Here is a 25,590-nt window from a genome sequence, read left to right on the forward strand (position 1 = left end):
AGGGTGAGGATAAAGCCAATTTTCAAATCTTTATTTCTGAAGACTCAAGTGGTCTTCATGGCTAGTTACTCCTCACTATGCTACCAGGAGCACATAAAGCATTATATGGACTTCGGACAGATGGACTGAGGAATCTTAGTGATGTCCTAAATCTATTTGTCTTTCTTCAACTTGCTTTACAAATGATGAATTTTAAATCTATGTGGTAACTTCTTATGCTTTTTAAAAAAGGATACAGGGGAAAATAATAATTTTTAGGCCCAGTAATAATGCCTCACTGCAATAGCTATTGGTTGTACCATCTGGCTGCTTGCAAGTTAATTTTAAGAAGGAAAGTTGACAATACAGGATTTGCACATTAATAGATCTTATAGCTAAACATTATTTTCTTACAATCCCTTTAGAGCCGCTTTTGGAGACTGCTTTGAGAGATCTGTTTTTCAACAATGATGACACCCCAGTGCAAATCTAGATACAAAACCAGTTGAGGTTTTGGCCTCTTTCCAGCATCTTCATTATAACAAGTATATTGCTTCTAGAAAAAGAAAAATTAAAAAACGGGATTTGTCCATAGAAGATCATATTCCTTTCCACAGTTTCCTGAGTTTTCTACAAGACTCTGTTTAAGCACTTGTTATTTTGTCTAGAATTATTTCCATTATGGAAATATTGCCTTAAAATTGCATGCAGTTTTTATGTACAATTTGTTTCTGCTGTTGCCAGCAGTAACATATTTCCTTGGCTTTTACTCATTGACTGTTGATCAGATCAGTTGATTATTCAGCTCTTGCCACCCGCTTCATTTTTTCCTTGAATTGCAAATACGTTAATGCATCATCCTGCCTTGTTAAAGCCATTTGTTATTCAGCTGTTTTTTGATGTTGTTTTTAAAGTAGTTTCATTCTTCTGAACGTAGTGTTAATCAGGTGAATTCAGACTTATGCTAGTTTATACGTCTGGGAATCCAGGATAATATATTTTTGTTTTCTTTACTTTATGGTTTCACCATTTAAATTCTTCATTTTATTTTAAATGAGGCTGTGTATATACTATTTCTGTAAATCCTAATGAGGACTTCAGCACTATGTCATTTTTATTACAAATCATTGATTACTTTGGACCTTATCACCTTATCATACTGTTTTTGGTTATGAATGTGTCTTAAATAAAATAATTTCCTCCTGTTCTGCAGAGGAAGTAGTGGTAATGTTCACTCTTATTTGTTGAAATAATAATATTTTGTTCTTTTTTAATGTCAATACTTACACAATTCTGAGAGAATTTAAAGCTGTTTCTGATTATGTAGCCAAAAAAGAGACTGCTGACTGGTCTCTTCAGCTGTTCCTGTATTATCCCCATTCTGCACTGCCAGCTTTCTGATTTTCTTTTAGAATCATTACATCTATATGTGTTCTGCAACACACAAAGTTTGAGTAATTCCAGAACTCACTACACATCTTCAAATGGTTGCACTCTACCTCTATGAATTGCATTAACTAGTAGAATGCTCCAATTCTAAAACAACAGGGGGAAAAAAAAAAAAAAAAAAGTTATTTGAATGAAGTCTTGATTATGCTCATACTCACTTTGTATACAACAACATTCTGTTAAATCTGCTTTTGGGTTCAATTATAAAGCGATGAGGCAAAATGCAACTGCAGTTTCAACCTGTGCTTAAACATAACTGGCTTCATTGGTGTTTTCCTTATAAGTGATGGAAAACTGTATCAGTGTGTTCTTGCCTTTAGTACAGATGTGTTTACTTGATGTTTTCATTTTCCTGATTTTTCCCTTGAAATTACTTGAAATTACTCAGCTGCTTGTGTATTTCAGTTGCCTCTGTCCTCATTTGGATTGTACTCAGATTTTAGTTACGCTAGATTCATCTATATGCTTTAAGCAGTTGATGTTTTTTGTTTAGTTTTGTTTCTAACTAGGAGCCTAATAAGAATATCTTGAAGGAGCTGTGAACTGAACTGTGTCTATGTTGATGAATTTTCATCTTTAATTTAGGAAAAAAATTACATAGGTGGCACTCTAAGAATACTTGAAATGGAGTGGATTAATTTGGCTATTTCTAAATTAAAATTGTGTAGTTCTGACTTCTCCCTGTGTGGTTAAAAACTATACATATATTACAGTTGAAGAAGCAGTGTAACAAGGCATGCCTACTCAGTGCATGTGTCATCTTCTAATCATGGCTGTGAAGTTTGTAGCTCAGCTGTGAAGCCTAAGAGTTTCCTAAGGCAGGCAGTGAACTGTAGCTGGTGGTGTTATGCAATTTGTGATTTGTCAGAGCAGTTGGCAATTTCAGTCTAATGGTTTCAGCATGTGTCCTTCAAGCTTGTTTAAAAAGATAGCACTAATGTAGCTTCCATTAAAGGCATATGAATTATTAGAGTGAAAATGTAATAAGAAGCTCTAAGGATTTGAAACCTCTGTAAATGAGAGGGATAAATTGTATGCTAAGAGTAGTCTTTTACTGATTCTATAACCCACTCTAGCAAAATGTCACTACTAGATGTCAAGGTGAATTTGACAGGCTATTTCTTACTCTCCTTTCCTGACACTTTTCCTCATGCCTTTATCTGTACTTCTCTGTCTTAGCCTCTTGTCTACTGAAACATTTTGGCAGAACCAAGCTGTCATAATATTGCACAGCTTCTCAAATCTCCTGATTCCACACATCCTAGAAATGTACTCAGAGCTTGCAAACCGAACTTCCTCCTTCCCTCCCTTTTCCCATTCCTGTGGAAAATGTAGAATTAACAAAGTACTGCTTCTGAACGTCTGATGAGAATTTCCTGAGTTAATTGTTGCTACTTAGTAATAGCTGAACAGGAATATTTTGTATGCATGTTCTGCAGCATATTAAAGTTGCATGGTATTTCCTCAGTGTTCGAGTAATGGATGTCAGTCTTGTGGCTCTCTGTCCTTTGTTATGATTGGATTTGTTTTGTCCAGTTCTCTGGAATGTTGTGTTTTTTATAGCACAGTTCTAGATGAAAAAAAATCTCCTAATTTAGCTTGTTATTAATCATAGAATCATAAAATTGTTTGTTTTGGAAGTATCACCCAGTCCAACCATCTGCAATGAACAGGGCACCTGCAGCCTGATCAGGTGTTCAGAACCTCATCCAGCCTGACCATGAATGTCTCCAAGGACAGGGCTTCCACCACCTTTGTGAACAACCTGTTCCAGTGCCTCACCACCCTGTAAAAAAACTTCTTCCTTAGATCCAATTTAAATCTTCCCCTCCCTTAGTCTGAACACATTTTCCCTTCTCTTATGACAAGAGACCCTGTTAAGGGGCCTGTCCCCTTCTTTCTTACAGCCCTCCTTCAGGGCTACTTTAGCCACTATCAGGCCTCCCTTTCAGTAAGGAGTTAAAGGAAGATAAAATAGGAGGTGTTATTTTGAACTGTGGTCCAGAGTATAGCATCAGCTTTTTAAAAAATTGTTACTTGCTGATAGCATTACATTATCTGTAGATTTAGATCAGTAATCTATTTGAAAAGTGGCAAAGTTTACAATGTCAGCAGACCTCTCATGTGGCCTTTCTTCTTATGAATATGAGTCATTTGTTCCTTCCTATGACATAAGAAAAACTGGCTCCAGACAATCACTGGGGAGTAGATATATCACACAACATGTATGCTGAATTTGTGAAATCAGTTACAAACACACTTTGTCTGTGACCTTACATGCTTCAGATGTTCTCATTAACAGACCATAGATAGGATTGTGATCATTTGGCACAACAGATGCTAGAGTAAGGGAGAGGCCATGACTCTGCAGTGTAAATACATGAAATAAAAACATGCTGGAGATGAGCAGAAAACAAACACCTACTGTCAGCCACCATAAAATAAAATTCAGACATAGAAAAGGGAAATTTGGCTGTTTTTTGAATAAATGTATTCTGTCTTTGATGCTCCAGGGGCAAAAAAAAAAAAAAAAAAAAAAAAAAAGGCTGTTAAACATTACATGAATCCTGTCAGCTCCTAAGTTTTCAAGCAATTGCTGGAGGATTACTTGAGCAAATGAATGAGAGCCTAACAACTTTGAAGCATAATACAGCTGGTTACATGCTGTGTAGATGCAAACACTTTATGACTTACCTCACATTTAATCAGATGAAGTCTAGAAAATATGATGCAATTACCACTTGCATTACTGTGTGCTCATTTTTACAATATGTTATTTCTCTGTCATAGATATAAAAATGTTTTAAATTAGACATAAATTATATATGCAGTAAACGTGTGCTAAAAGAATTGGTATGCTCTTGTTCTCTCTTAATTTTGTCTGGTGTGCTTGCTTGTATTTAAATACTAAGGAAAATAAAGGTACTTGCACAAAATTTTCTTTTTCATTTCTTATGTTTTGTTTTAATTTTGCTGCTTCCTTATAGGTAGTTATTTGCAGCACCAAAGGGCATTCAGCTGTTCTAATTTATGTCTTATTTTCTATACTATTCTACAGATGAAATCAGCAGTTAGTTGTACTGTATCCTTGAAGAGTCAGTATTTGTAAATATTGGAGGATGGTAGCTGCATGTAGAAAACTGAAAAGAAACATTATTTCACAATTTCACAGTTCATTGCACCAGTTAGAAAAGGACTTGTATAAAACAGTCACAAGAACAATGGGCAAGAACAATACATAGATAGATGTTTCTTAACATTTGAAAGTGGTTTGGGCAGAGAAACACCTTTAGTCATTCAATGATACCACACCTAATATCTTAGACTAAGATGGGCTTGCAAGGTAACACCAAAGATGAAGTACTGAGTAATAATATTGGGCAATCGTAATTTAAAGACTAAAAGTAAATATATATAAAACAAAAATTCAAAGCAAACCTGAAACTGGATTTTTTTTTTTTTTTACATTTCTTACTTCTCACTTAAAACTCTGCAAAGAATGGGAGTTGTACATTAGCAGCTGTCAGAGGATACTGCATTAAATAAGAAGTCTGTTGGTTATTTAAGTGACCATGATGTATTTCTTGTGTTATTGCTACTGTCTTGTCTGTTCCTCCATGTCTTCTTAGTGTAAGAATTTGTACTTACACATTATTTCATTGTTGGAGCCATCTTAGCAAGGCTAAAGGCTTCGTCTCTGTCAAATCTAGATCAGATTTGGGCTGACAATAACTGTGAATGCTAACTTGTCAGGAAGGTCAGATACCAAATATATTCAGGAAAGTTACAAATCTATCCTATTAATTCCTCTCACCCTTCCTGAGTACAAAAATAAAGACGAAGAAAAATTTTATTCATTTAGTATTAATGTCTTTGCTATCTTTAGTGCTCCCAATGGCACTTTAGGACTATTGACCTTCCAATTTGGAAATATTTCTTGTAGAAATCCTCTCCTCCTTGGGCCAAAATGTGTGGCTTTCTTAGACAATAAAGGAATGGGAAACTCATGAATAAAGTAGTTCATATTTGACCAATTCATTACCAAAGTTTACTAACAAAAAATGAAATTTGCTCCATGCAAATAATGGTAGTAGAATTGAATTAAGGATAAAGAAAATTGTTCTTCACAGAATAGCCCGGGTTGGAAGGGACCTCTGTTACACCAGTAGTTTTCCCCATTCCTCCACGTTCCTATGGTCTGCTCAGGGCTCACGCTGTCCCTGCTGTGGCCTGGCCATCTCATCATGCAGACGCCAACATGGCATGAGGCAAAATGGCGTTTATTGCTAGTGAACAGCGACTTACATACCTTACATGCTTCCTCTATGCCCCTAAAGCATGCATGACCAATCGGGAGTCTCCTCAGCAGATACCGCCTTATAAGGCAAAGACAGAGCAAATGACAGAGCAGGGGAGGTCCTATCGTGTCACATCCCAAGGCCCCATTACCGCCTACTACAACAGACCTCAAGGATCACGAATCTCCAACCCCCACCACATGCAGGGCCACTAACCTCCACATTTAATGCTAAACCAGACTGCCCAGGGCCCCATCCAATTTGGCCTTGAACACCTCCAGGGATGGGGCTTCCACAGCTTCTCTGGGCCGCCTGTTCCAGCACCTCACCACTCTCATAGTAAAGAACTTCCCCCTGACATGCAACCTAAATCTTCCCTCCCTCAATTTAAAACCATTTCTCCTAAAACCATTTCCCCTTGTTCTGCTGTTATCAACCCTTTCAAAGACTTGACTCCCCTCCTATTTATAGGCTCCCTTTAGGTACTGAAAGGCTGCAATGAGGTCACCTCACAGCCTTCTTTTCTCCTAGCTGAACAAGCCCAGCTCCCTCTGCCTGTCTTCGTAGGGGAGGTGCTCCAGCCTTCTGATCATCTTTGTGGCTCTCTTCTGGACCCCCTTCAACAGCTGTCTTTTTTGTACTGAGGGCTCCAGGTCAGGACACAGTATTCCAGATGGGGCCTCACAAGAGCAGAGTAGATAGGGGCAATCACCTCCCTGTCCCTGCTAGTCACCCCTCTTTTGATGGAGCCCAGGATACCATTTGCATTCTGAGCTACAAGAGCACACTGCTGGCTCATGTTAAGCTTTTCATCCATCAGGACCCCCGTGTCCTTCTCTCCAGGGCTGCTCTCAAGGACCGCTCCTTCCAGTCCGTATGGATGCCTGGGATTTCTCTGGCCCAAGTGCAAAACCTTGCACTTTGCTATGTTGAACCTCATTAGATTCACCCAGGCCCACCTTTCAGGTCTATTGAGCTCCCTCTGAATGGCATCCCTTCCTTCCACTGTGTCAACTGCACCACTCAGCTTGGTGTCATCAGCAAACTTGCTGAGGGTGCATTCAATTCTGCCATCGATGTCATTGATAAAGATGTTAAAGAGCACAAGAGTTCTTACTTGGCTTAATATAGAATGTAACAGCTAAGTAAGGTGAAAATATAATTCTTTAAACCTCAGTGAGTCTGCATTAAAGCGGTAGTGAAATGTGCTAGTTTTCCACTGGCACTTCACGTACTACATCCCAGTCTGACAGACTTTTTCCTCCCATACTTCTGTCTTATAAATGAAGTGCAGTTCGTAATCATCTACAGAAGAACAGTATTTATGTTTCAGATACATATGTGAAAACCATGTTTAACACTGCTGTTGTAGATACTACTTGTGTGTTTTACCTCATTTATACAAGAGGAGAATTGAAAACATGGATCATACTTTAAAAGTTAGGGCTTAAAGTTAATTGCAAATTTCTATATAGTTCTACTTAGGCCTGATATTGTGTATTCTCCGCGTGCATTTCTCTTATTAAAATAATCTTGAAAGCATCAGTACTTCAGAAAGCTTTGTCAGGCTATTGATGTCTAATATTTTGAAGCTTACACGTTTTCTAATAACTTAATATATCAAGGAGTAGTCAAATGTTATTTTCAAGACAAAATACTTAAAGGAGAGTAGGAAGCGCACAAGATTGATTTGTTGTACTGAATATAATTGTGATTAGGCTATTGCCTGAAAGAGTTCTTTGCTGGCTAGGAAGAGATAAAGATATGACACGTATAGAAGTAAAGGCTGGGAGATGAATAAGCTCAGGGAGTTGATCTTTTCAGATCAGATAAAGATTCTTTAGGTCTCTTTCTTCCTATGTATTGCATCAAAGGCTGTCTTTCAGAGATAGAAGGAAATGTTTGTAATCTAGGGAAATGACCTTTGAAAATGGTCGTTTCTGAGATTGACAGGCAGCTGGGTTTGGGAGTAGTTTTTGATAATCTTTTTTAATCCCTGTGAAAGTTAAAAGAAAGATGACAGGCTGACGGAGTAAATAATTCTTGCATCTTTCTGTATATTTCACAATAAATTGTTTTGCTTTCAAGGTAATGAGTATCTTTGAAAGATCTAAGGAAACCCTAGGAGCAAGTAGCTCCCGATTTCCTTCAATGTTTGTTTAAAAAATAGCAGTACTTATTGGTGAGCAGTGTCTGTCTTTCAAGGGATAATTGTTCTCTTTTTAAAATCTAAGTATTCTGAAAAATACTGGACTTTGAAAACTGATATTCAGAAAATAGTGAGGTAGTAAGAAGTTTTCACTGATGGAAAAACGTAAAATAGAAATACCTGTTTCATCTAGGAATGATTGTTCAATCACAGTGTTTCCAATCACTTACCACATCAATTGCATTGGTTAAATCTAATGTCAGCTCTTTTCTTCCCGTATATATAAGCGCCATGCTACAGCTCTGCCAGGCATCCTCCATAAGCATAGGAATATATGCTACAGCATTTTGTTTGTGTTTGCAGCTCTGTATTCCTGGGCATGGTTTCTCAGTTTGTTTATTATTTCAGAGATTTGAGTATCATTGAAATAACATAATCCAAGTATCCTTGTTTTCCAGCAGACTGTATTGAGCTTTCACACCTTGAAGTAAACCAGAATATTGTTGCATTTTAGTTTTGTTCCTTCACCTCTTTTTAGTGATGTTTGGTTTGTAATCCTTTCTATCTTGATGATCTTGAAGGTTTTCTCTAACCTGATCAATTCAATTCTATTTAAAAGTATGATATTAAAGACAGCTTCATTCAAGGCCAGAAAACTTTTTACAGTTGTTGCCTTTACAGCATTCATACAAGACACAGAATGAGGAATGATTGAAGCCTAATATACTATTTTGTTCTAGAATCTGTTCTGTGTATCTTTTGCCTCTAAGTTTCAGTATTTGCTATAGAAATGTGTCGGAAACTGCAGTGGGCCATGGTATTGAAAAAGGTGTTCCTTTATTAAACCTTTGTGGTAATGAGAGTGATAAATGGGACATGTCTGGTGTCAGCATGCTGTTTTGTTTCCCTTCTGGTGTTCTCCAGAGACTCCTCCATCAAAATGGGGAAGACAAGACCTGACATTTGCATACCTTAAAAGCAAGCAGGCATGACTGCTTTGAGATACATGAAAAATTAGTCTCTTTGTTGCAGAAAAAGGCATAGGTAATTTGAGTTAGCTTCACCATCTACACATTTTTGACCCAGGAGTCTTGACTTCATACTCTTTCCATGAAACAAATCACTCCCCTTGTGGAAAGGTGAATGTCTCAGTCATTAGAGTCCATGTATAGTAGTAGAATTTTTTCTTGCATAGAAATGAAAACTTCTGAGACAATCTTAGCTTCATAAGACTTTTTCTCCTTTAAATTCTATTTCTAATACTCTTCCCTTATTAAAGATATTACTCGTTCTTTTGAAATGCACAAATTTCATATCAACTAATATTTATCTTTAATAAGAAAAAAGCAACAACAAGCCTGCCTTTTTGAAAATGATGTTATTACATGATCTGTGCCCCTGTGGTAATCTGCACATAAGCATTGATAGTTATCTGCTGAAGATGAGCTAGGTAATTAGAGTACTGCAGTATACTGATCTTTGTTTTTACATACGTAACTCACATGGTTATAGAATTACAGGAGCATTCTCTTGCAGGAATATAATGTGAAAATACAATATTTGTCACAACTTTGGGATATCAAATGATTTACTCTTGTGAACACTCAATTTACAGATTTCTTCTAGTCCTGGCTAGCAGGCATTATACTGGCTATTAATCATACAGCATTTATGGGAATTGTTGATGGAAAAGATGATCTGTTTCAGGGAAAACACAGAACTGATATCAAGATATATACATATATATATTGTCTTTGACTCAAGGAACATAGCTATTTTTTCATTAAGGTAGAAAAGCAGGCAGAGGAAGAGGGTAGAGTTAGCTGCTGCTATTTACCTGTTTTGCTTTGCTGCTGTCTGGTGAAACATGATTTAATCAGCTTGTACTCATACAGGACAGACCAAATTTGGATGCAAAACTTACTATATATAGTACAGAAACGAAACATACAAAATTATTCTAGTGTATGACAATACTGTAGGTAGGTGAGGTAGTGGATTTGTTGGTCAAGGGAGAGTTAGACTATGTGTCAGTGTAGTGCATTGAGTTATATTACAGTTTTTCTTTTGTAAATGTGCTGTTTGGATACTGCAGAAGGTAGTTCTAGTTAGTTGGGAGTATCTGTAAGATGCTACTGGCTTTGGTAGCTGAAAATCATTTGAATTGACAGTAGAACACACAGGAAGGTTCACTTATTTTTTTGTAGCAGAGCACATTATTTTTTTACAAGATGATTGCAAGTAAAAAAAAAAAAAAAAGGAAAGAGTGTCAATTTTTGCTTTATGAAAGTTGTCAACTATTAGTTGTTAGACGGGTGAGATGGAGTGTCTTCATGCAGTCAGATAACAAGGTGGTTGCCCTGCTGTACTGGGGCTGAGATTGTGACAGCATCAGCTCCACCAACTGAGCTCCCATGAACTTTCTGGTCACTTTCCTCTTGGTTATTAACAAGAATTGACAGTTGACTGAACTGAAAAGGTGACTTAGACCACTAGTTCATTTTGTTTAGGAATTGATGTGAATATTAAAATGATTTTTGGGCCTATGTCATCCTTACACAATAAAGAATTTTGTTGCCTCGTTACCTTGTGAATACAAGAAGTCTATTCTGTTAGAGACCATAACTAAACTTACAGTTTTATTGAGCTGTAAAGTAATATAGTTTTCAAAGTCACCTACTCAAAAATCAGGAAATAACTGAGTCCATGTGAACTGCGTTCGTATAATTTCTTTCTTCCAGAATGGATGCCTGCCTCAATGCTGCAGGCACTGGGGATGCTGTCTACAACAGAACTGGAGAACAAGCATTATGCTTGGCATCTTCTCTATTCAAAGTTGTAATAAAATAGCCATGTAGAAGTGTTTTAGGAAAATTCATAATTTTTTGAGGATTGGTTTGAAGGGGAATCATCTGATTGTCTGATGTCTTTTGCTTCCTGTGGGGCTAAGTACATAAACTGGTCTTCTTTCAAACTAAATTAAACTGGAAAAATGCCCTCTAGGTGCATGTTTGATACTCTCCGGTGGCAAATGTTCGTTGAGCTTTTTGGACCAGACTACATTTAATTCAAATTACCAAGCTTTTATGGGTATCTAATCATCACAGAGGATATCAGTACTTTGTATAATTGAAGATAGATAATTTATTATGAAAATCCACGATAGTGTTTTAAGATTCTAGTAAATGCTTCTGTTTGGATGGTACATTAAAATTATACATAAGGAGAAAGTATTTTTAGAAAGGTATTGGTGGATTTCAAACTTAACTAGAAATTCTTAAATAAAATTGGAATGTTAAGCTACCTAATTCATGATAGCAGTGCTTAGATGTGTAAACAATACACAAAATAGAATTTTTGAAAAGCTATGTAGTACATCTTTACTCAGATATGCTTCAATTTCAATTAAGTTCCAAAACGTGAATATATATAACTATATATAGAAAAAAAAAGTATGATGAGGAAAATAATAAGGAAAGACTTTGCATGGTTAAGAATTTGGGAAAACTAAATTATATGTCCTCTCTTTGGTCTTCAGCGCCTCGCTAAAGAAGCAGAGAAGTACCAAGCATCACATCAGTGGAGGGATGAGTTTGGGGTAAGTTTCATCTTTTCTCCCTTTAACTTCTTAAGAATTTTTCCTCATTCTAATGTTAATTCTCTTCTTACAAACATGTTATTTATATATCCACCACAGAAGGAATAATATCTGTGAATACATGTGTCAGAAACCAGTGCCTCAGTCTGGATCTGTAGAGAATGAAGTGGACTTTTCCCTTCATAATACAGAGGGAGCTTCACAGGCCCAACTACATAGTTCTGAGACACACACAAGACATATTTTTGTTTTAATACATATGGAGTAATTGCAGAGGAGATGTATCTGAGTGATAGCTAATGTTACTGATACTATCTCTGAGTAATACTCTGAGTTCTGAAACAAAATCATAGAAATTATTTTAACAAGATGCTTTTATGTGATAGGAAGAAGTTTTATATGAAAAAAAATGTTGTTTATGCAACAGTCAGGAGCTTTTTATTTTAAGAATCTTTTTCTATACTTTAGTAACAGCATCTCATCAACGTTCTGATACAAAAGAGACTGGTCAAATTCTAAATTATCGTCTAGAATCATTTCAGATGTAATTGAATGATTTTCAGATGCGAGTGTATGATTTTAAAATGCACAACATTAATACTTCATAAATATTCTAAACTAAATTTATTACTAAACTAACTAAAATTTATATGGCACTGTATAGATATAAGCCTTCAATTTTAGGCTATGGTTTCCTACAAAGTGTCAGAGCTTTGCCACTGTTACCTCTTTCTTCAGGAATAAAAGCAGAGGGTGCTTTTATGTGATTTTGCTAACCTAGACTGTCTGCATATCCACTGGCATCATAGAGGTACACAGTTAAGTGCACAATGCTTTTCCAGTGTGCCCTTTATGTCCCAGTGTTCCTCATACACTTGCACACAGAGTTCTTAAAAACAAGCCAAAAACACGCCAACAAAAACCTAAGGTTAAGCCAAATTCATATGAAAGTGCCTTTTTGTGAGCAAAAGGGTCTGGATATGTTCTGAATTGTTTCACATATGCTCCCTGCATAGGCACAGCTTCTAATACATAGTAAAACACAGAATGTCACACGTGGGGATGCAGTAATGGAAATTCCACAATGACCTTTGCTGCTAATCTATAACTGTTCTGAGTAGGAAACAAAATCCACAGGTTCTGTGGGCTCTCTGCAGAACAGAGTGAGGGAGGTCAGATGCTCTTTCCGATCATTTTCATTCTTATAGAACACACTGATTTCGTATCAACAATACTGTTTCTACTTTTTGTTTCTGTTTTCACCCTTTTCTTCAGTAGAAGTCAATTTCATCACAGAAGCTTCTGGTGTCATTGGAATTCACTGTCAAGGAGAGACCTCAAAGTAGTTTTGAAATGTGTTTTGATATTAATGTTATGGTACAAGAAAATACTGTGCTGAAAAACATATATATATATGTGAAAAGAAAGACATTTAGTTTTATAATAAAGTAACTGCAAACCAAAGTTGTTTTGAAATTAGCTGTGCACCATATAATATCCTTGACATTAGGTTATGCAATTAAATTTAAAATAAATGAATTAAGCTTCTTCTTATAATTTAATTTGCTTCATTTTTGCCAGAAGTAATTTTTCATCTCTTCTGGCCTACTTTTTAGAAAATGCCTTTTCAAATTAGTTTGCACACAAACTTTCTGATCTTTCTGATAAATTTAATTTTCACTGTAAGTTTCATTCTCCTAATGGCTGCGATGTAATATGGAAGATACATTGTAAAGCTTCCTTCATTTCTCACTGATAGCATTTCTTCTGATACCTTTGATGTCATTATGAATAGTCTGCATCATTCTCTATGAGATTTATTTCCTTTCCCAGGAATTGTTTTAGGGTGATGAAAACCCTCCCAGCAATACTGCACATAAGTAACTATAGAAATAAGTTCTTTGGTCTTTGGATCTTTCTTCTTCTAGTAAGTTCATAATCATTGATATCCTTAACAGTTACATTGCAGCAAAATCATAGCCTATGGAGTTTTGAAAAGTAAACACTGTGAACATTCCTTCTAGAGAGTTATACACAGGCTGATTTCAGTGGAATAAATCCAACAGAGGAAGGGCAAAGAGGGATGTTCTTACTACAGGGCTACAAGAGATCTGACCATCGTGACTGCCACATCACTGGTTCTAACAACTTACTCTAAGTATATAATGATGAACAGACCATAACAAAAGAAGCATGTAAGCATTTTTCAGGTTAATATCACAATTAACAAAAGTCCATTATCATCAGAAAATGTAGCATTAAATTAATCAGTACAGGGAAAAAATTTTGAAGATCCAGATTTGATTCCATTTTTTAATTTCATGTAATAATTTCATATGAAGGCTGTCAGAATTATCTAAAGGAAAGAATTTTCTTTCAGAAAAAAAAAAAAAGTTAAAGCTAAAATGTTGATAGAAACACTTATCTACTGAAATCCAGTTTTCCTATTATCTGTAGTTCAATGAGAGTAGAATGTCTCTCCTTATTTCTAGTGCTGTAGTATATTGAATTGAAAGTACTTCAAGAAAAATTGTGCAGTAAATTTAAGTGGTTTTTTTTTTTGTTTGTTTCTTTTAAATCTATTTTTAAAGGAAACTACCAACATTTAAGAATTTTTAAATTTTATTTTGACTTTATCTGAAATAAATTGTTAATCCGTATTAAAAAAAAATAATAATAATAATCTGTGAACATAGAAATCTGATTGACAGGAATTTGAGCTTGAATCTGTGACCCAGTGACTTACTGAACAGAGAATGTCTGATTTTTAGCTAAAATAGTCACGTTAGTCTTGTACATTTTTCTAAATGCACAGATTGATATAGGGGAGGGAGTCATATTTACCTTATTTTTATTAATAAATAAATTATTTATGAGTTTAGATGAGATGCCCCTAGCAAAACAAACAAACAAACAAACAACACAAAATGTAAAATCTAAACCGATATAAGAGCATGCACCACTGTTTTTTAGGTAGCTGACAGAAGTAATGATCATGTTTTTTGGTGTTTTACACTGATAATTTAATGCTAAAATAATTTTAGCAATTACTAATTGACTTACTAAAAAGTACAAAATGATTCAAAGGGATATTAATGATGAATACTAATTAAGAATACCGAGCATTTTCTGAGTAAAAGGACGAGGAACAGTTTGCACTAATATTGTATTGTAATACGGGCTGTTGTCTGATTAAGCATGTATTCAATTAAAATGTTGAACTGCAGTTTTTTTAAACAGCCTGAAAATAATACTAACATTAGAGGAGCGTTAAATCTTTAGAGAATAGCTATGCAGTGTGTGAAGGCAAATCCAAAATACTTAGCTTCAGGCAAACAAAGAAATGCCATTCTTTGCTTCCTGCTCCATCAGCACTGCACAGTTCCCTAGCTGTACATGCAGCTGGAGAAATAAAAAACTACTTAAACATTTTTAGATTAATGCAGTTACAAATCAGAGTTACAACCCAGTATTGGTAAATGAAACAGTCTTGTCAATTTGAATTTTCTTGTGTATTGCAGAGTGAAATGATGGTGTTTTTGACACTTATGATGGTTGAATTACTTTGCTGGTGTAGAGATGCATGGAAAAAAACCTGTGCAAGTGAATTGGAAGGAGAGGAGGAGAATGTTCTATTTAATAATTGCTTTTATTCCCCAAATGGTCTTTCACGATTACATTTGATACCACATTTGATTGTGTTGCAATGGTTGGTTAACTAAAGCAATTTTGTTTCCAGTTCAGCTTCACTATTAATTTCTTACACATGTATAAACATAAGGGATATTTCATTTGTATTTTAACAAGGAATGTCTTTTTGCATGGCCTATTAGCATCCATTTACTTTTACGAAAACTGAAATTCTTTTAGGACTTTTAGGAATTAATTATAACATTAAAATGCTACAAGAAAAAATATTTCAGCTTGCATTATCTTTTAAATAATAATATAATTCTATATTCTTCTATGTAAACTATTATTTTCTTAACCCTGGTATTTGTGAGACAGCATTGTTGTGATAATGAGGTACAGACCTGGCCTTAAAAGTGAGACAGTAGATCATAAAGAAAACACTTGGGGATTATGATTTTTTTAAAAAAATAAACATTGGTTGCATAAAACTGAAGTGAAAAGTTGCTCACCAAAGAAATGAAAAATAAAAGGCATAACTGAGACAACGAGTCTCCAATAGCAGGAGTTGATCCATTGAGGTGACCCAGGAACTGACCTGCAGGAGCAGAGCAGCAGTAGGCCACAGGTTTCAGAACTGTCTGTAACTTTCTGGACATGGCAACAAGATTAAAATATTTCATCTTAAAAGCTTCAACTGGGGAAAGAAAAAAAAAAATCTATCAATTTTCCAACTTCAGTACTGCTTCATTCTAGGAAGGCAGTTTATTAGACACGCTTTTTCTTTTGATAGAGAGGTGTGAGGCACTCAGAGAAGGTGACGAGCTACAGAGCAGTTTTTCTCTATTAACAGTGGAGAGAGGATGCAGCTCCCTTGGCTAGTACCTCTTGTAGTCCAGTGCATTTGTGCAGTGTGATGCTGTTTAGATTTGGTTGCAGATCTGGGTTGTGTGGAACCATTTCCCATAGGTAGCAAGCATGTGAACCTTTTCTGGCAGACTGTACTTAATAATTCTGCGAAAGTTTCAACAATGCTGAAAATGGGCAAAGAGTCAAAGGTGTCTGTATCTTGACACAGTGTTCTGATCCAAGACTCAATGAAGTAAGTTTTCCATTGATTTTGATTAATTTTGGATGAAGCCTCATACTTCTAAAGCAAGTGACTCGGAAAAAAACCACACAGAGTGATTGATTTAAATTGACAGGCAGATGGTAAGGATCTTAGGGAAGATGATATGTTCTTCTCTGAAGGGCCGTGTGCCACCTTCACTTATGTGACATATAGCTTTGATTTGTGCATAATTTAAATTAAATGTGCCATATCTCACTGAATGGAAAGAAATCACCTTTCTTCTGTCAGGGATTGTTTGCACTCTGACATCTTTCTACTCAGGGAATAGAACAGCAGCCTTACAATCGGAATCAAGATTATGTATTAGCAGCAATCTTAATTGTACAACTATAGAAGAGAGAACTTTTCAGCTGTATCATCTGGTCATTTATCATCATTTATTATACTTAATGTTCAGTGTTGAATTGTAACTTTAAAATACAAATTATTGCAAAGATCTCATCTGGGCAACAGGTTAATTTACTGGTAGAGGACCAGACAAAAGATCTCTTAGAATGATGAGATGAAACACCTTCAATCATTGTTGAATTTTTCAAGCATTCTAGTTTATCTGAAAAAAATCTTGAATTTCCAAAGGCATTTTACTTATTTACCGAGAAACTCATTTAAAAAAATTAAAAAATGCAGATGGAAGGTGGCAGGAAAGATCTGGAGAAAAGAAAAAAGGTGTGATTTCTTATGAAGACACCAACTATCTGCATTAATACCTTTGTTTTGAATGAAGTTTTAATGTGCTTTCTGAACAAACATCTTACTAAAAGCAGGATATCCTATTTTTCTCAGTTTATTAACAACCTACAGGCTCTTTGGTTTACAATAGAAAGGTACATTATGTTAAGGAAAGCTTTCTACAGGATGCTGTTCTATGTATTTTCTAAGAGCCTTCACTGAATTTTTAACATAGGTGAAGGTAAACATTTTCTAATTTTACATTTCACCTTCAAATTCAGTAGCTACTTCAAATTTGTGGTAAATAATTCTTAGCCTTTCTTTACTATCCTAGGTGAATTGGTAAAATAAAGTCATAAGAATTTGATTACAAGTATGTTTTGTTTTTTCTTTGCCAAGTATTTTCACTTTAGTAATGTTAATGTATTTTTGTCCTTGATTTATCTTGTCATTATAGCTAGACTCTAACTAGTTCGACAATCCACAGAGCTGGAACATTAACTCTTTAACTCCCAGTGCACTACATGATATAATGAGGAATACTGATAACAAAAATCATAAAACCATGACAACATATTATTTCACGCTAGAAATAGAACTTTTTTTGAAATTCTGAGATGCTTTGGATTTTTATTTTTTTTATATATATTTCAGATATTTATGTTTTTCTTTATTTCCGTCTGTTTTTCAAATGGCAAAGGCCGAGGGGTCATGCAGGCCTTGACAGCTTACCTTGTTCCTTTAAGATACTAGGTGAGGTGTCACACCTCATCTTTATAAAGAGAAAACAGTACTTGGGAGGGTGAGGTATTTAAAAATTTGGAAAAAGCATTTTCCAGGCATTATATACCTAAAATACACCAAGAGCTGATATTCCAAGAACAGTGGTGGCTTGCACAGTAGTTGTAAACAGATTTTTTTTTTTTTTTAAATATCTGTAGTATTTTGCAGTTGGAATGCAATGGAAATATTAAATTAGCTTCATTCTGAATTGATTTTAAAATACTCTGAAAGCAATAGATAATGCTTTTATTATTAAGAGCTACATTGTCCTCAAGGGATTTGGCAATTCTTATTCTTCTGCCCTCTGTGCATAGTGTACTTCTGATTCTTCATAGAATTTAAACAAAAGGTGAAATTCTGGCCCTTTTACATCCTGAAAATAATGATGATGAGTATATGTAATGGCAGATATTTCTGAGGGCTTGCCACAAAGCAAGAGCTATACATAGCGTGGAGAAGAGAGACTGTTCAAAGTGAGCAGTGTGTTAACAGTATTCTATATTATGCAATGAAACAATAATAAAATTTCACCTGATTTGGCCAGAAATGTCATCTGTGTCAAGCATTTGTTTATTTTTCCCCAATTCACTTTTGCTGTCTGTGAGCAAATCAGGACTGCATAAATTCATATACACGCACACAAAAAAAAAGTTGCATTGAAAGAGCATGAGGATTTAGCAGGTCTTGACAGCTCTTGGCCAACTCTGGCTGTAATTTATGTCTTCACGGAAAATGCTATCACACTGTTTTCATTTTTCCATTTGTTAGCCCCAAATTATACTTGAACTGAATCACTGTGTATTGTAACTGTCTTGCAAATTTCAAAACTAAATAGAATATGTGACTATTCTTATCCAGGAGAGATCTTTCTTTTTAAAACTGTAGGAATAATCCCTGGTGATTAATTAATGCAGGCAGGACTCTCCCTTTAGTCCTGAGAGATTGAGAGACTTCTCAAGAGAGGAACTTCAGTTTTACATTTCTTAAGAATTTCACATGGGAATGATAAAACTGAGGAGCTTGGCTCTATTGATATTTTTCTGTGCCTGCATATAACTCTGGTGTATTCTGCCCTTAACATTTTTTATGCTTTGTGAGTGATTTTTTTTTTCCCCTGCCTAAAAAGTGAAAGAAGACTGTATCCACTTAAGTTTAATTTTACCCAATTTACTTTCACCAGCACTTCATTCTAGAACTTCTCTACATTTTTTTATAGGTATGCAGGAATCTTTTTGTTCCCCTGTCTTTTTCATCAAATACTCATCCTACTTTCATTCTGTAATAGTGCCTGCTCTTGTTTATTTTTTTTTGCCATGGCTATTTCCATACATCTCACTTTATTTGGTTATCTATCCACCCTGATTTTGAAAAGAAATGAGTTTCAAATAAATGTTGCCAGTACAAGAATTTTAAAATGAATTATACAAAACACAGGGGCTCAAGCCTATCTGTTAACCACAGATTCTGATAAAAATGCTAAAATTGTGTGAAATTTAATATTTCTTGGCCTAGAACAGCAGTTTTCTGTCTTTAAAATATTCTAGAAATTAACTGGAAGGTGTACAAATTTAGAACTTCTACTCTGTTGTTAAAAACACAGGCTGTTCTAACTACTGTACCTGAGCAGGGTTTGGAGAGTTAAAAGAAATGGGGAAAACTAGAACATTAATTCAGGAATGGTCACTGGAGATCAGAGTTGTTGCATGTGCTGTCTGGAGCTTATGTGCAGCCTTGGGCTGAAACTGTTTCTAAGGGAGAACACATTGTTCAGATGAGAGAATGGTGTTCTCTCCATCCTATTGGCAGCCAGCAGCTGCCAGTCTTGTTTTCCAAGGTTTTGTTTTAGTTGCAGTGGTCAGTAATTACATTTTGCAGTCTAATGTTGGCTGCCGTGTCTGTTCCTAGTCTGGTTTTGAGGGTATGGCTGCATTTTTAATAGAAATGGCTGCACTTAAATAGCTGGTTGCTTACGAATTTCTTTGCAGTTTGTGACACAAGTAGCAAATGGATAACAAGTAAAAAGCCCTGTTGTGGTCCATAGAAGAAAGCACAAATAACTTTTAACTTAGTGCAGTTATTATGTGCGGAAAGAGAAATCTAATTGCGAGACATTGATACAGCTCTTGAATCATAGTGATGTTCTGCATGAAATCCAGCATACCAGTGTAATGTATCCAGTAATTAGGAAGAAAGGTAATTATGTTTTAATTATTTTTGATATGGTCCTTTAGCTTGTATCAATTAACAAGAAAATTCCTCATCATTTTGTGTTAAATGACAATATGACATTTTACAGCCACTGATTTGTCTCATGCTACTGAACTGCTTCTGAATTATGGTGTACTCACAGAACTTTGCTTTATTACAGTGATTTAGTGCAAGACATGCACAAAATAGATGTCAGAGCTGAATAATTAAATTAGTACTCCTGTCTTTATTAATTAGTGAGCATGGGATACTTCTTAAACCTCGTATATATTGCTAGCAGTTGTTTTCCTTCAGAGACATCAGAGATGTAAAATCATTTACAGTAAAATCTTAATGAAGAAGGTAGGATTTATCTTAGTAAGAATACTTTTAATATAATTAAAGTCAATATGCCAGACACACTTGTTATGTCTGTGAACCAAATTAATCTGAAAAGATGACATGGTATGAAATGCATTCAACTTTATTATCTTTCGAAAGGGAACTTTTCACATTTTGAATGAAATGGAGAGATTCAATTGTATTTTTTTTCCTAATCTTCAGACAGGTTGTCTAAGATAAGAAATAGCGATTTCTATGGCTTAAATGCAGTATGACATCTTTTTATATATTTTAAATCTCTGTGGCTTTTTTTTGTACAGATGCGAAGTTATTGGGAAAAAAAAAAAAAAAAAAAACGGGTAAAGAAATGATGCAGACAGGGAAGAAAATAAAATTATTTTTAAAATTTTATGTAAAAAAGATCATTAACGTGACAGGTCAGTGTCAGCTATGTGAGATGTGGTCCAAAGTTTGCATCAGACATTCATAATTTATATAAGAAAATTTGCTTCTCCTGTATCACACAGTAATTTATATTAAGCCAAAAATATTGTGTTTATTTTCCCAGCAGAAATGCAACGCTACTGTCTCTTTTTATTTTAGTATTTCTATATGCAAAAAAAGAAGGAAAGAGATGTCTAAGCCCCTCAGCTACTTCTGTTTATGCAGCTATGATTCCTTTTTTTTTTTCTATTGAAATAAGATTCTTGTAAGACATGAATGTTATCTGGTTGGTTTTTTTTTTCTTGGAATTTAATTCCAGTGACTTTTTGTAATACATTCCTTGCCATATGTGATTATTTTGAGTCAAGATAAATAGAGAAGAAATTTAAATAGAACTGAAATCTTTATTTTGTGTGTGTGTGTGTGTGTGTGTGAAACATATCAGCTATTGGATATATTCTCAAGGCATATTTATGAATGTAAAAGTAAAAACGTCTTACACAATGCTTTCATCTTCCACTTCAAAGCATTTTTGAAAAAGTAAGATGAGGACGTAACATTTATAGGAATTGAAATTCCATGGACTATCATGTTTATCAGAATTAAATCTCTAAATCTTCGTTAAAACTTAAAGATTTCACAAGAGTTGAAATTAACTTTTTTTTTATAATGTTGATTTGGTTTTGTTTGTTATAATTTCAGTAAGGAAAATATTTTACTTTGAATTTTACTATGTGAAGTCCATTCTTTATACATTTTCTCTTACCTATCTATTTTCTGATGAAAAGAAAAGCAAATCAAGATTTCTCCCTTGAGAAACTCCATATCCTGTCATGATCTACCAGCATTTTTCATTAACTGGATTCTGCTTAGTGCTCTTTACTTTTAGCAGCTTCTGATTTGTCCAAGTGTAGGCTAAATGAATAGGTCTGCATTCAAAAAGTGGGAGAAATATGATTTTAAACTTCATATTCTAGGATATGAACTTTGAGGTGATGAAACACCAGAGTGAGAGTTCTAGGAACTACTCTGGCTAGTGTTCTGCTTGGTGCACAGATGGTTTTGGATGAGGTTTCTGTCAACAGTACGAAAAACCAAGACACCAGCCTCACGGTTTTTTTATTCCACTGTTGTATCACATGCCTTAAGGCTTTGATGGCATGGTTAATTTTTGGTTCATGTTACATATGTTTAGTAATGTTTATTATACTATTCCTAACCAATTTCTTTATCTCTGGTTGGTGAAAACACAATAGCAGTGTCACAAATTTAAGCTCACTGTCTTTCACTGTGCTTAGCACGTGGTTAAAAATATATATTAGTATCACATAGAAAAATATTTTATATATTGATATTTTAAGTACAGTATACATAATGCAAACACACATATGTACACACATTTATTTAAAGTATACAATTTCCTATGCATTTTGGGGGGGATTTGTGGTTGTTGGAGAACTGGTATATTTACTATATTTAGTTCTGATAGGGCAAGACATGCATATAAATCATAGAATCATAGAATCATAGAATGGCTTGGGTTGGAAAGGACTTCAAGGATTTTTAAGTTCCAACTCCCTTGCCACGGGCAAGGTTGCCAATCACAAGATCAAGTACTGATTGGATTGCCCAAAGCCCCATCCAACCTGGGCTTAAACATCACCATGGATGTGGTATCCACAGCTTCCCTGAGCAGCATGTTTCAGTACCTGGCCACTCTTTGAGTAAAAAAATTGTTTAACTAGGCTCCTGCACTGTGCTGGTCACAGTCTTTACAATGTGTATAAAACGTACAATCAGCTTTGACAAATTTTGTTTACTTATTATGTTCTTTCACCAATTAAAGAAATCAATGCTGAATAAATTAAAACAAACATACTTTGCTGGTTTAATTAAATTGACAGGATATTTTGATACAGAGGTTAATGAGGTGCTAACAAATTTATTTCATTTTCCCACCTGGAAAACTTCTTTGTAATCAGTTGCATTTTGTCTTATAAAAAGAAGTCATTCTCAGGTGCTTGTACTTTGGGTAGGTTATTATGATAAGAAATTAGCAGCTTTTTGAAATTTTTGGAATTATATATTTGCCAAAACCTTTGCATAGATATATATGGCCATCTTACTTTTGACTAGTAGGAAAATACGAGGCAGCTATTTGAATCTCTTTATGTATATTTAACAGCTATTTCAAACTCAGTAACGGCAGAACAGAAATCCTTTTTTGTTTTGTGCTCTCTTCATCTGCAATAGATGCATGTACATAAAATTATAATATTTTTATTACTCTCTGGAGAGATTGTAAGAACACTGAGGACAGCTTGAATGGTAGAATGGGAGGGAGAAATCATTGTTCTGAATTACGACCTGTTGTTACCTACCAGAGTGAGTCAGAGGGATAAGTTGTTCTACGATGGAAGTAGATAATGTTGCTTAGACAATTTGAATGCATTGGGAGTATCATACTGATATTATTAACTTCGCATTCATAGCATGAGAAATATTTCCACACTGGACCTTTTCCAGAGAGTTTCTATTGAATTCAGTGAATCTAAGTTCAGATTGAAATAAAATTATTTGGAAAATTCTTCAGAACGTAGTGTGATCTCCAGAGAATAGTGTGAAGATTAGGTGGTATTTGCTATACTGCTTCTATATCTTGCTTTTATTTCGAAGATAAGAAAAAACATCTGCAAAAACTATTTAAAAAATTTAGTGAAGGAGTTTAAAATCGTTTAAACATTGTTTTCAAGTGGCTTCACGATTAGAAAATAATATATTCTTAAATATCGAGGATGATTAAAGAGCAAGGGCCTCTTATCTTCCACACTCATTAACACTGATAAGGTTTGCATCAGGGAATCTTGCCACTGGTTCTCTGAATTCTCAGTGCGAAGAACTGAAGCTTTATTAATATCTGTATACCTTTTTTGTCATAAAGAGCTGTTTTACTGCTTACTTCCCTTCAGAGGTGGAAATAACTGCCCATCCCAAGGATTCTAAATTACATAAGATGTGGTCCTCCTGGCTAGCAGTTTACCTGTTGATTACACAGTGATGAAAGTAAACAAATCACATGTAGTGTTTCTAAAATTGTTTCTTTTCACTTAAGAGAAAACCAAAACAACACAAATAGATTGCATACTGCTAGAAAAACAGCAGACTTTCCTTATGCAAAGCCTCTTGCTCTGTTTTACTTCTCATTTAAAGGTCTGTAACCCTTCATATAATCCATTCTAGAGATTTGAAGACAGGAGCAGTCTTTCCAGTTACCAAGGCTGTGCATGCAATCTAGTGTGCTTGACTATGCATATATGAGTCTATACATGAATGTATATATAAACCAACTTCTTACTCAGCTTTACTGATTACCATTTGCCCTCAAAAAATAAAGCATGTATAAAATCAGCATATAATTGGATACTGTCATGGTGAGAAAAGGAACAAAGACAGTATGCTGCCTCGAAGCTCCTGTTCTGAAGTAGATCAAGTGATGGGTAGGCTTGGGCAGAGCAGTCATTTCACACCTGTGCTCCATGCATAGAGTTAGCTGACACATACCCTGGTCACAGGGAAGGTGAGTTGGCACAGCCCAGCTGGAGGCATGCAGGATGCTGGGCAGTGGTTCAGCTCTGATGGAGATTGGTTTCACTTTGATACTTGGATTTCCTGGTATAGCAATGCTTCTGTATGATCTGTATTGCTGGTTGTTTCATAGGCAGACATTGTCACAGGCTGCCAGTTAAATCAATCTGTTATTGTGATTTACCTGCATTTCACATATTTGCATGTCATTCACTGATGCATAACCTGTACTGATGTGTCATGGCTCACCACACTCAGAATATGTGCTGTGGTTCTTGTCATACTCAGCTACTCAGTTCAGAATCCCAGCAAGGTCATGACACTCCTGTGACCAGTAAGTTTTCAAAAAGTGTAACAACATGAAGTATGATCTTCCATTTTTAGCAAGTATTTACTTGCTAAAGTAAATATATATTTTGCCTACCATATGCCACAAAAATGCCATGATTTGGCAAAGTAACATCTCTCAATCTCTGTCCAGTATCTGTAGGAAAGTAAATGAAATAGATTTTGCATTTTTAAATTAATTTATTGTGTACTTCTTGACATAATTCTCAGAATCTATTTTATCTCCATTGACTAGGTACGCTTTTATCTTCAAAGTACAAGCTTTTGAAGCTTAGCTCGATCATTAAAAGTCTTTCAAAAATATATCATCAGTTAATGTGAGGAAGAACATAGTGGCTTTTCTATATGGTATCTTCTAACTCAGGAGAAAATTCAAAATTGAAAATAATGTTTACATTGTTATTTTCTAAAGTGGGATTTTAGTCTTGATAAATTATTCCTTTATATCCAAGCTGTATGTTTTAGTCACACTTAGTCCAGCGTGCAGATTATTAATAAATTACTCACTTTATTTATAATTTTAGTTGACATGTGAACAGGCACTATATGTCCATCCCATGGACACTGATTATACATTTGAAGATTCATGGACTGGTTATCTCAGTGGAGGAATATACTGTAAATGAATGATGAATAAAATTGATCTTTCTTGCCTTTAAAAAGAAAGTGTATTCAATGACACTTAGCATGCAGCACTTTTAATCTTTCTTTGTGTAATCTTTATTGTAATCTTTACCTTAAACTTCTTATTCCAATTACTAGTCTCAGTAGAATCTTCAGAAAAGCCTTTTGTAAAACAGGCTTATCATAAATTTTAGTGCAGATCTGGACTAAAAATTGTAATTAGTATGTTAATTTTACTATTGAAAGAAACTAGTTCTTAAGGCAAGTGAAATTTCTGTGGCTCATTTGTCATTATGAAGAGTAATATGGGGAAATATTTTAAAACTGAGTTGCTGTTGAATTTTACATTTGTCAAATTTTTATTAAAAATTAT

The 25,590-nt window shown here is 34.9% G+C and overlaps 1 protein-coding gene across 3 annotated transcripts in view; it reads left to right on the forward strand.

The window, feature by feature from the left end:
- The window catches only part of CACNA2D1 (calcium voltage-gated channel auxiliary subunit alpha2delta 1), a 355,647-nt gene that overhangs the window by 169,475 nt on the left and 160,582 nt on the right, over window positions 1-25,590 (forward strand). For all 3 annotated transcript variants that reach the window (XM_042816159.1, XM_042816158.1, XM_042816157.1), the window contains exon 4: window positions 11,414-11,473. In XM_042816159.1, coding sequence (XP_042672093.1) covers window positions 11,414-11,473 — 60 coding nt within the window. The remainder of the gene's footprint in view (window positions 1-11,413; window positions 11,474-25,590) is intronic.

This window comes from Centrocercus urophasianus, unplaced genomic scaffold (genome assembly GCF_019232065.1).
Source record: "Centrocercus urophasianus isolate 14NV4802_14NV808 unplaced genomic scaffold, USGS_Curo_1.0 seq_15, whole genome shotgun sequence".
In the NCBI taxonomy this organism is placed as follows: domain Eukaryota; kingdom Metazoa; phylum Chordata; class Aves; order Galliformes; family Phasianidae; genus Centrocercus; species Centrocercus urophasianus.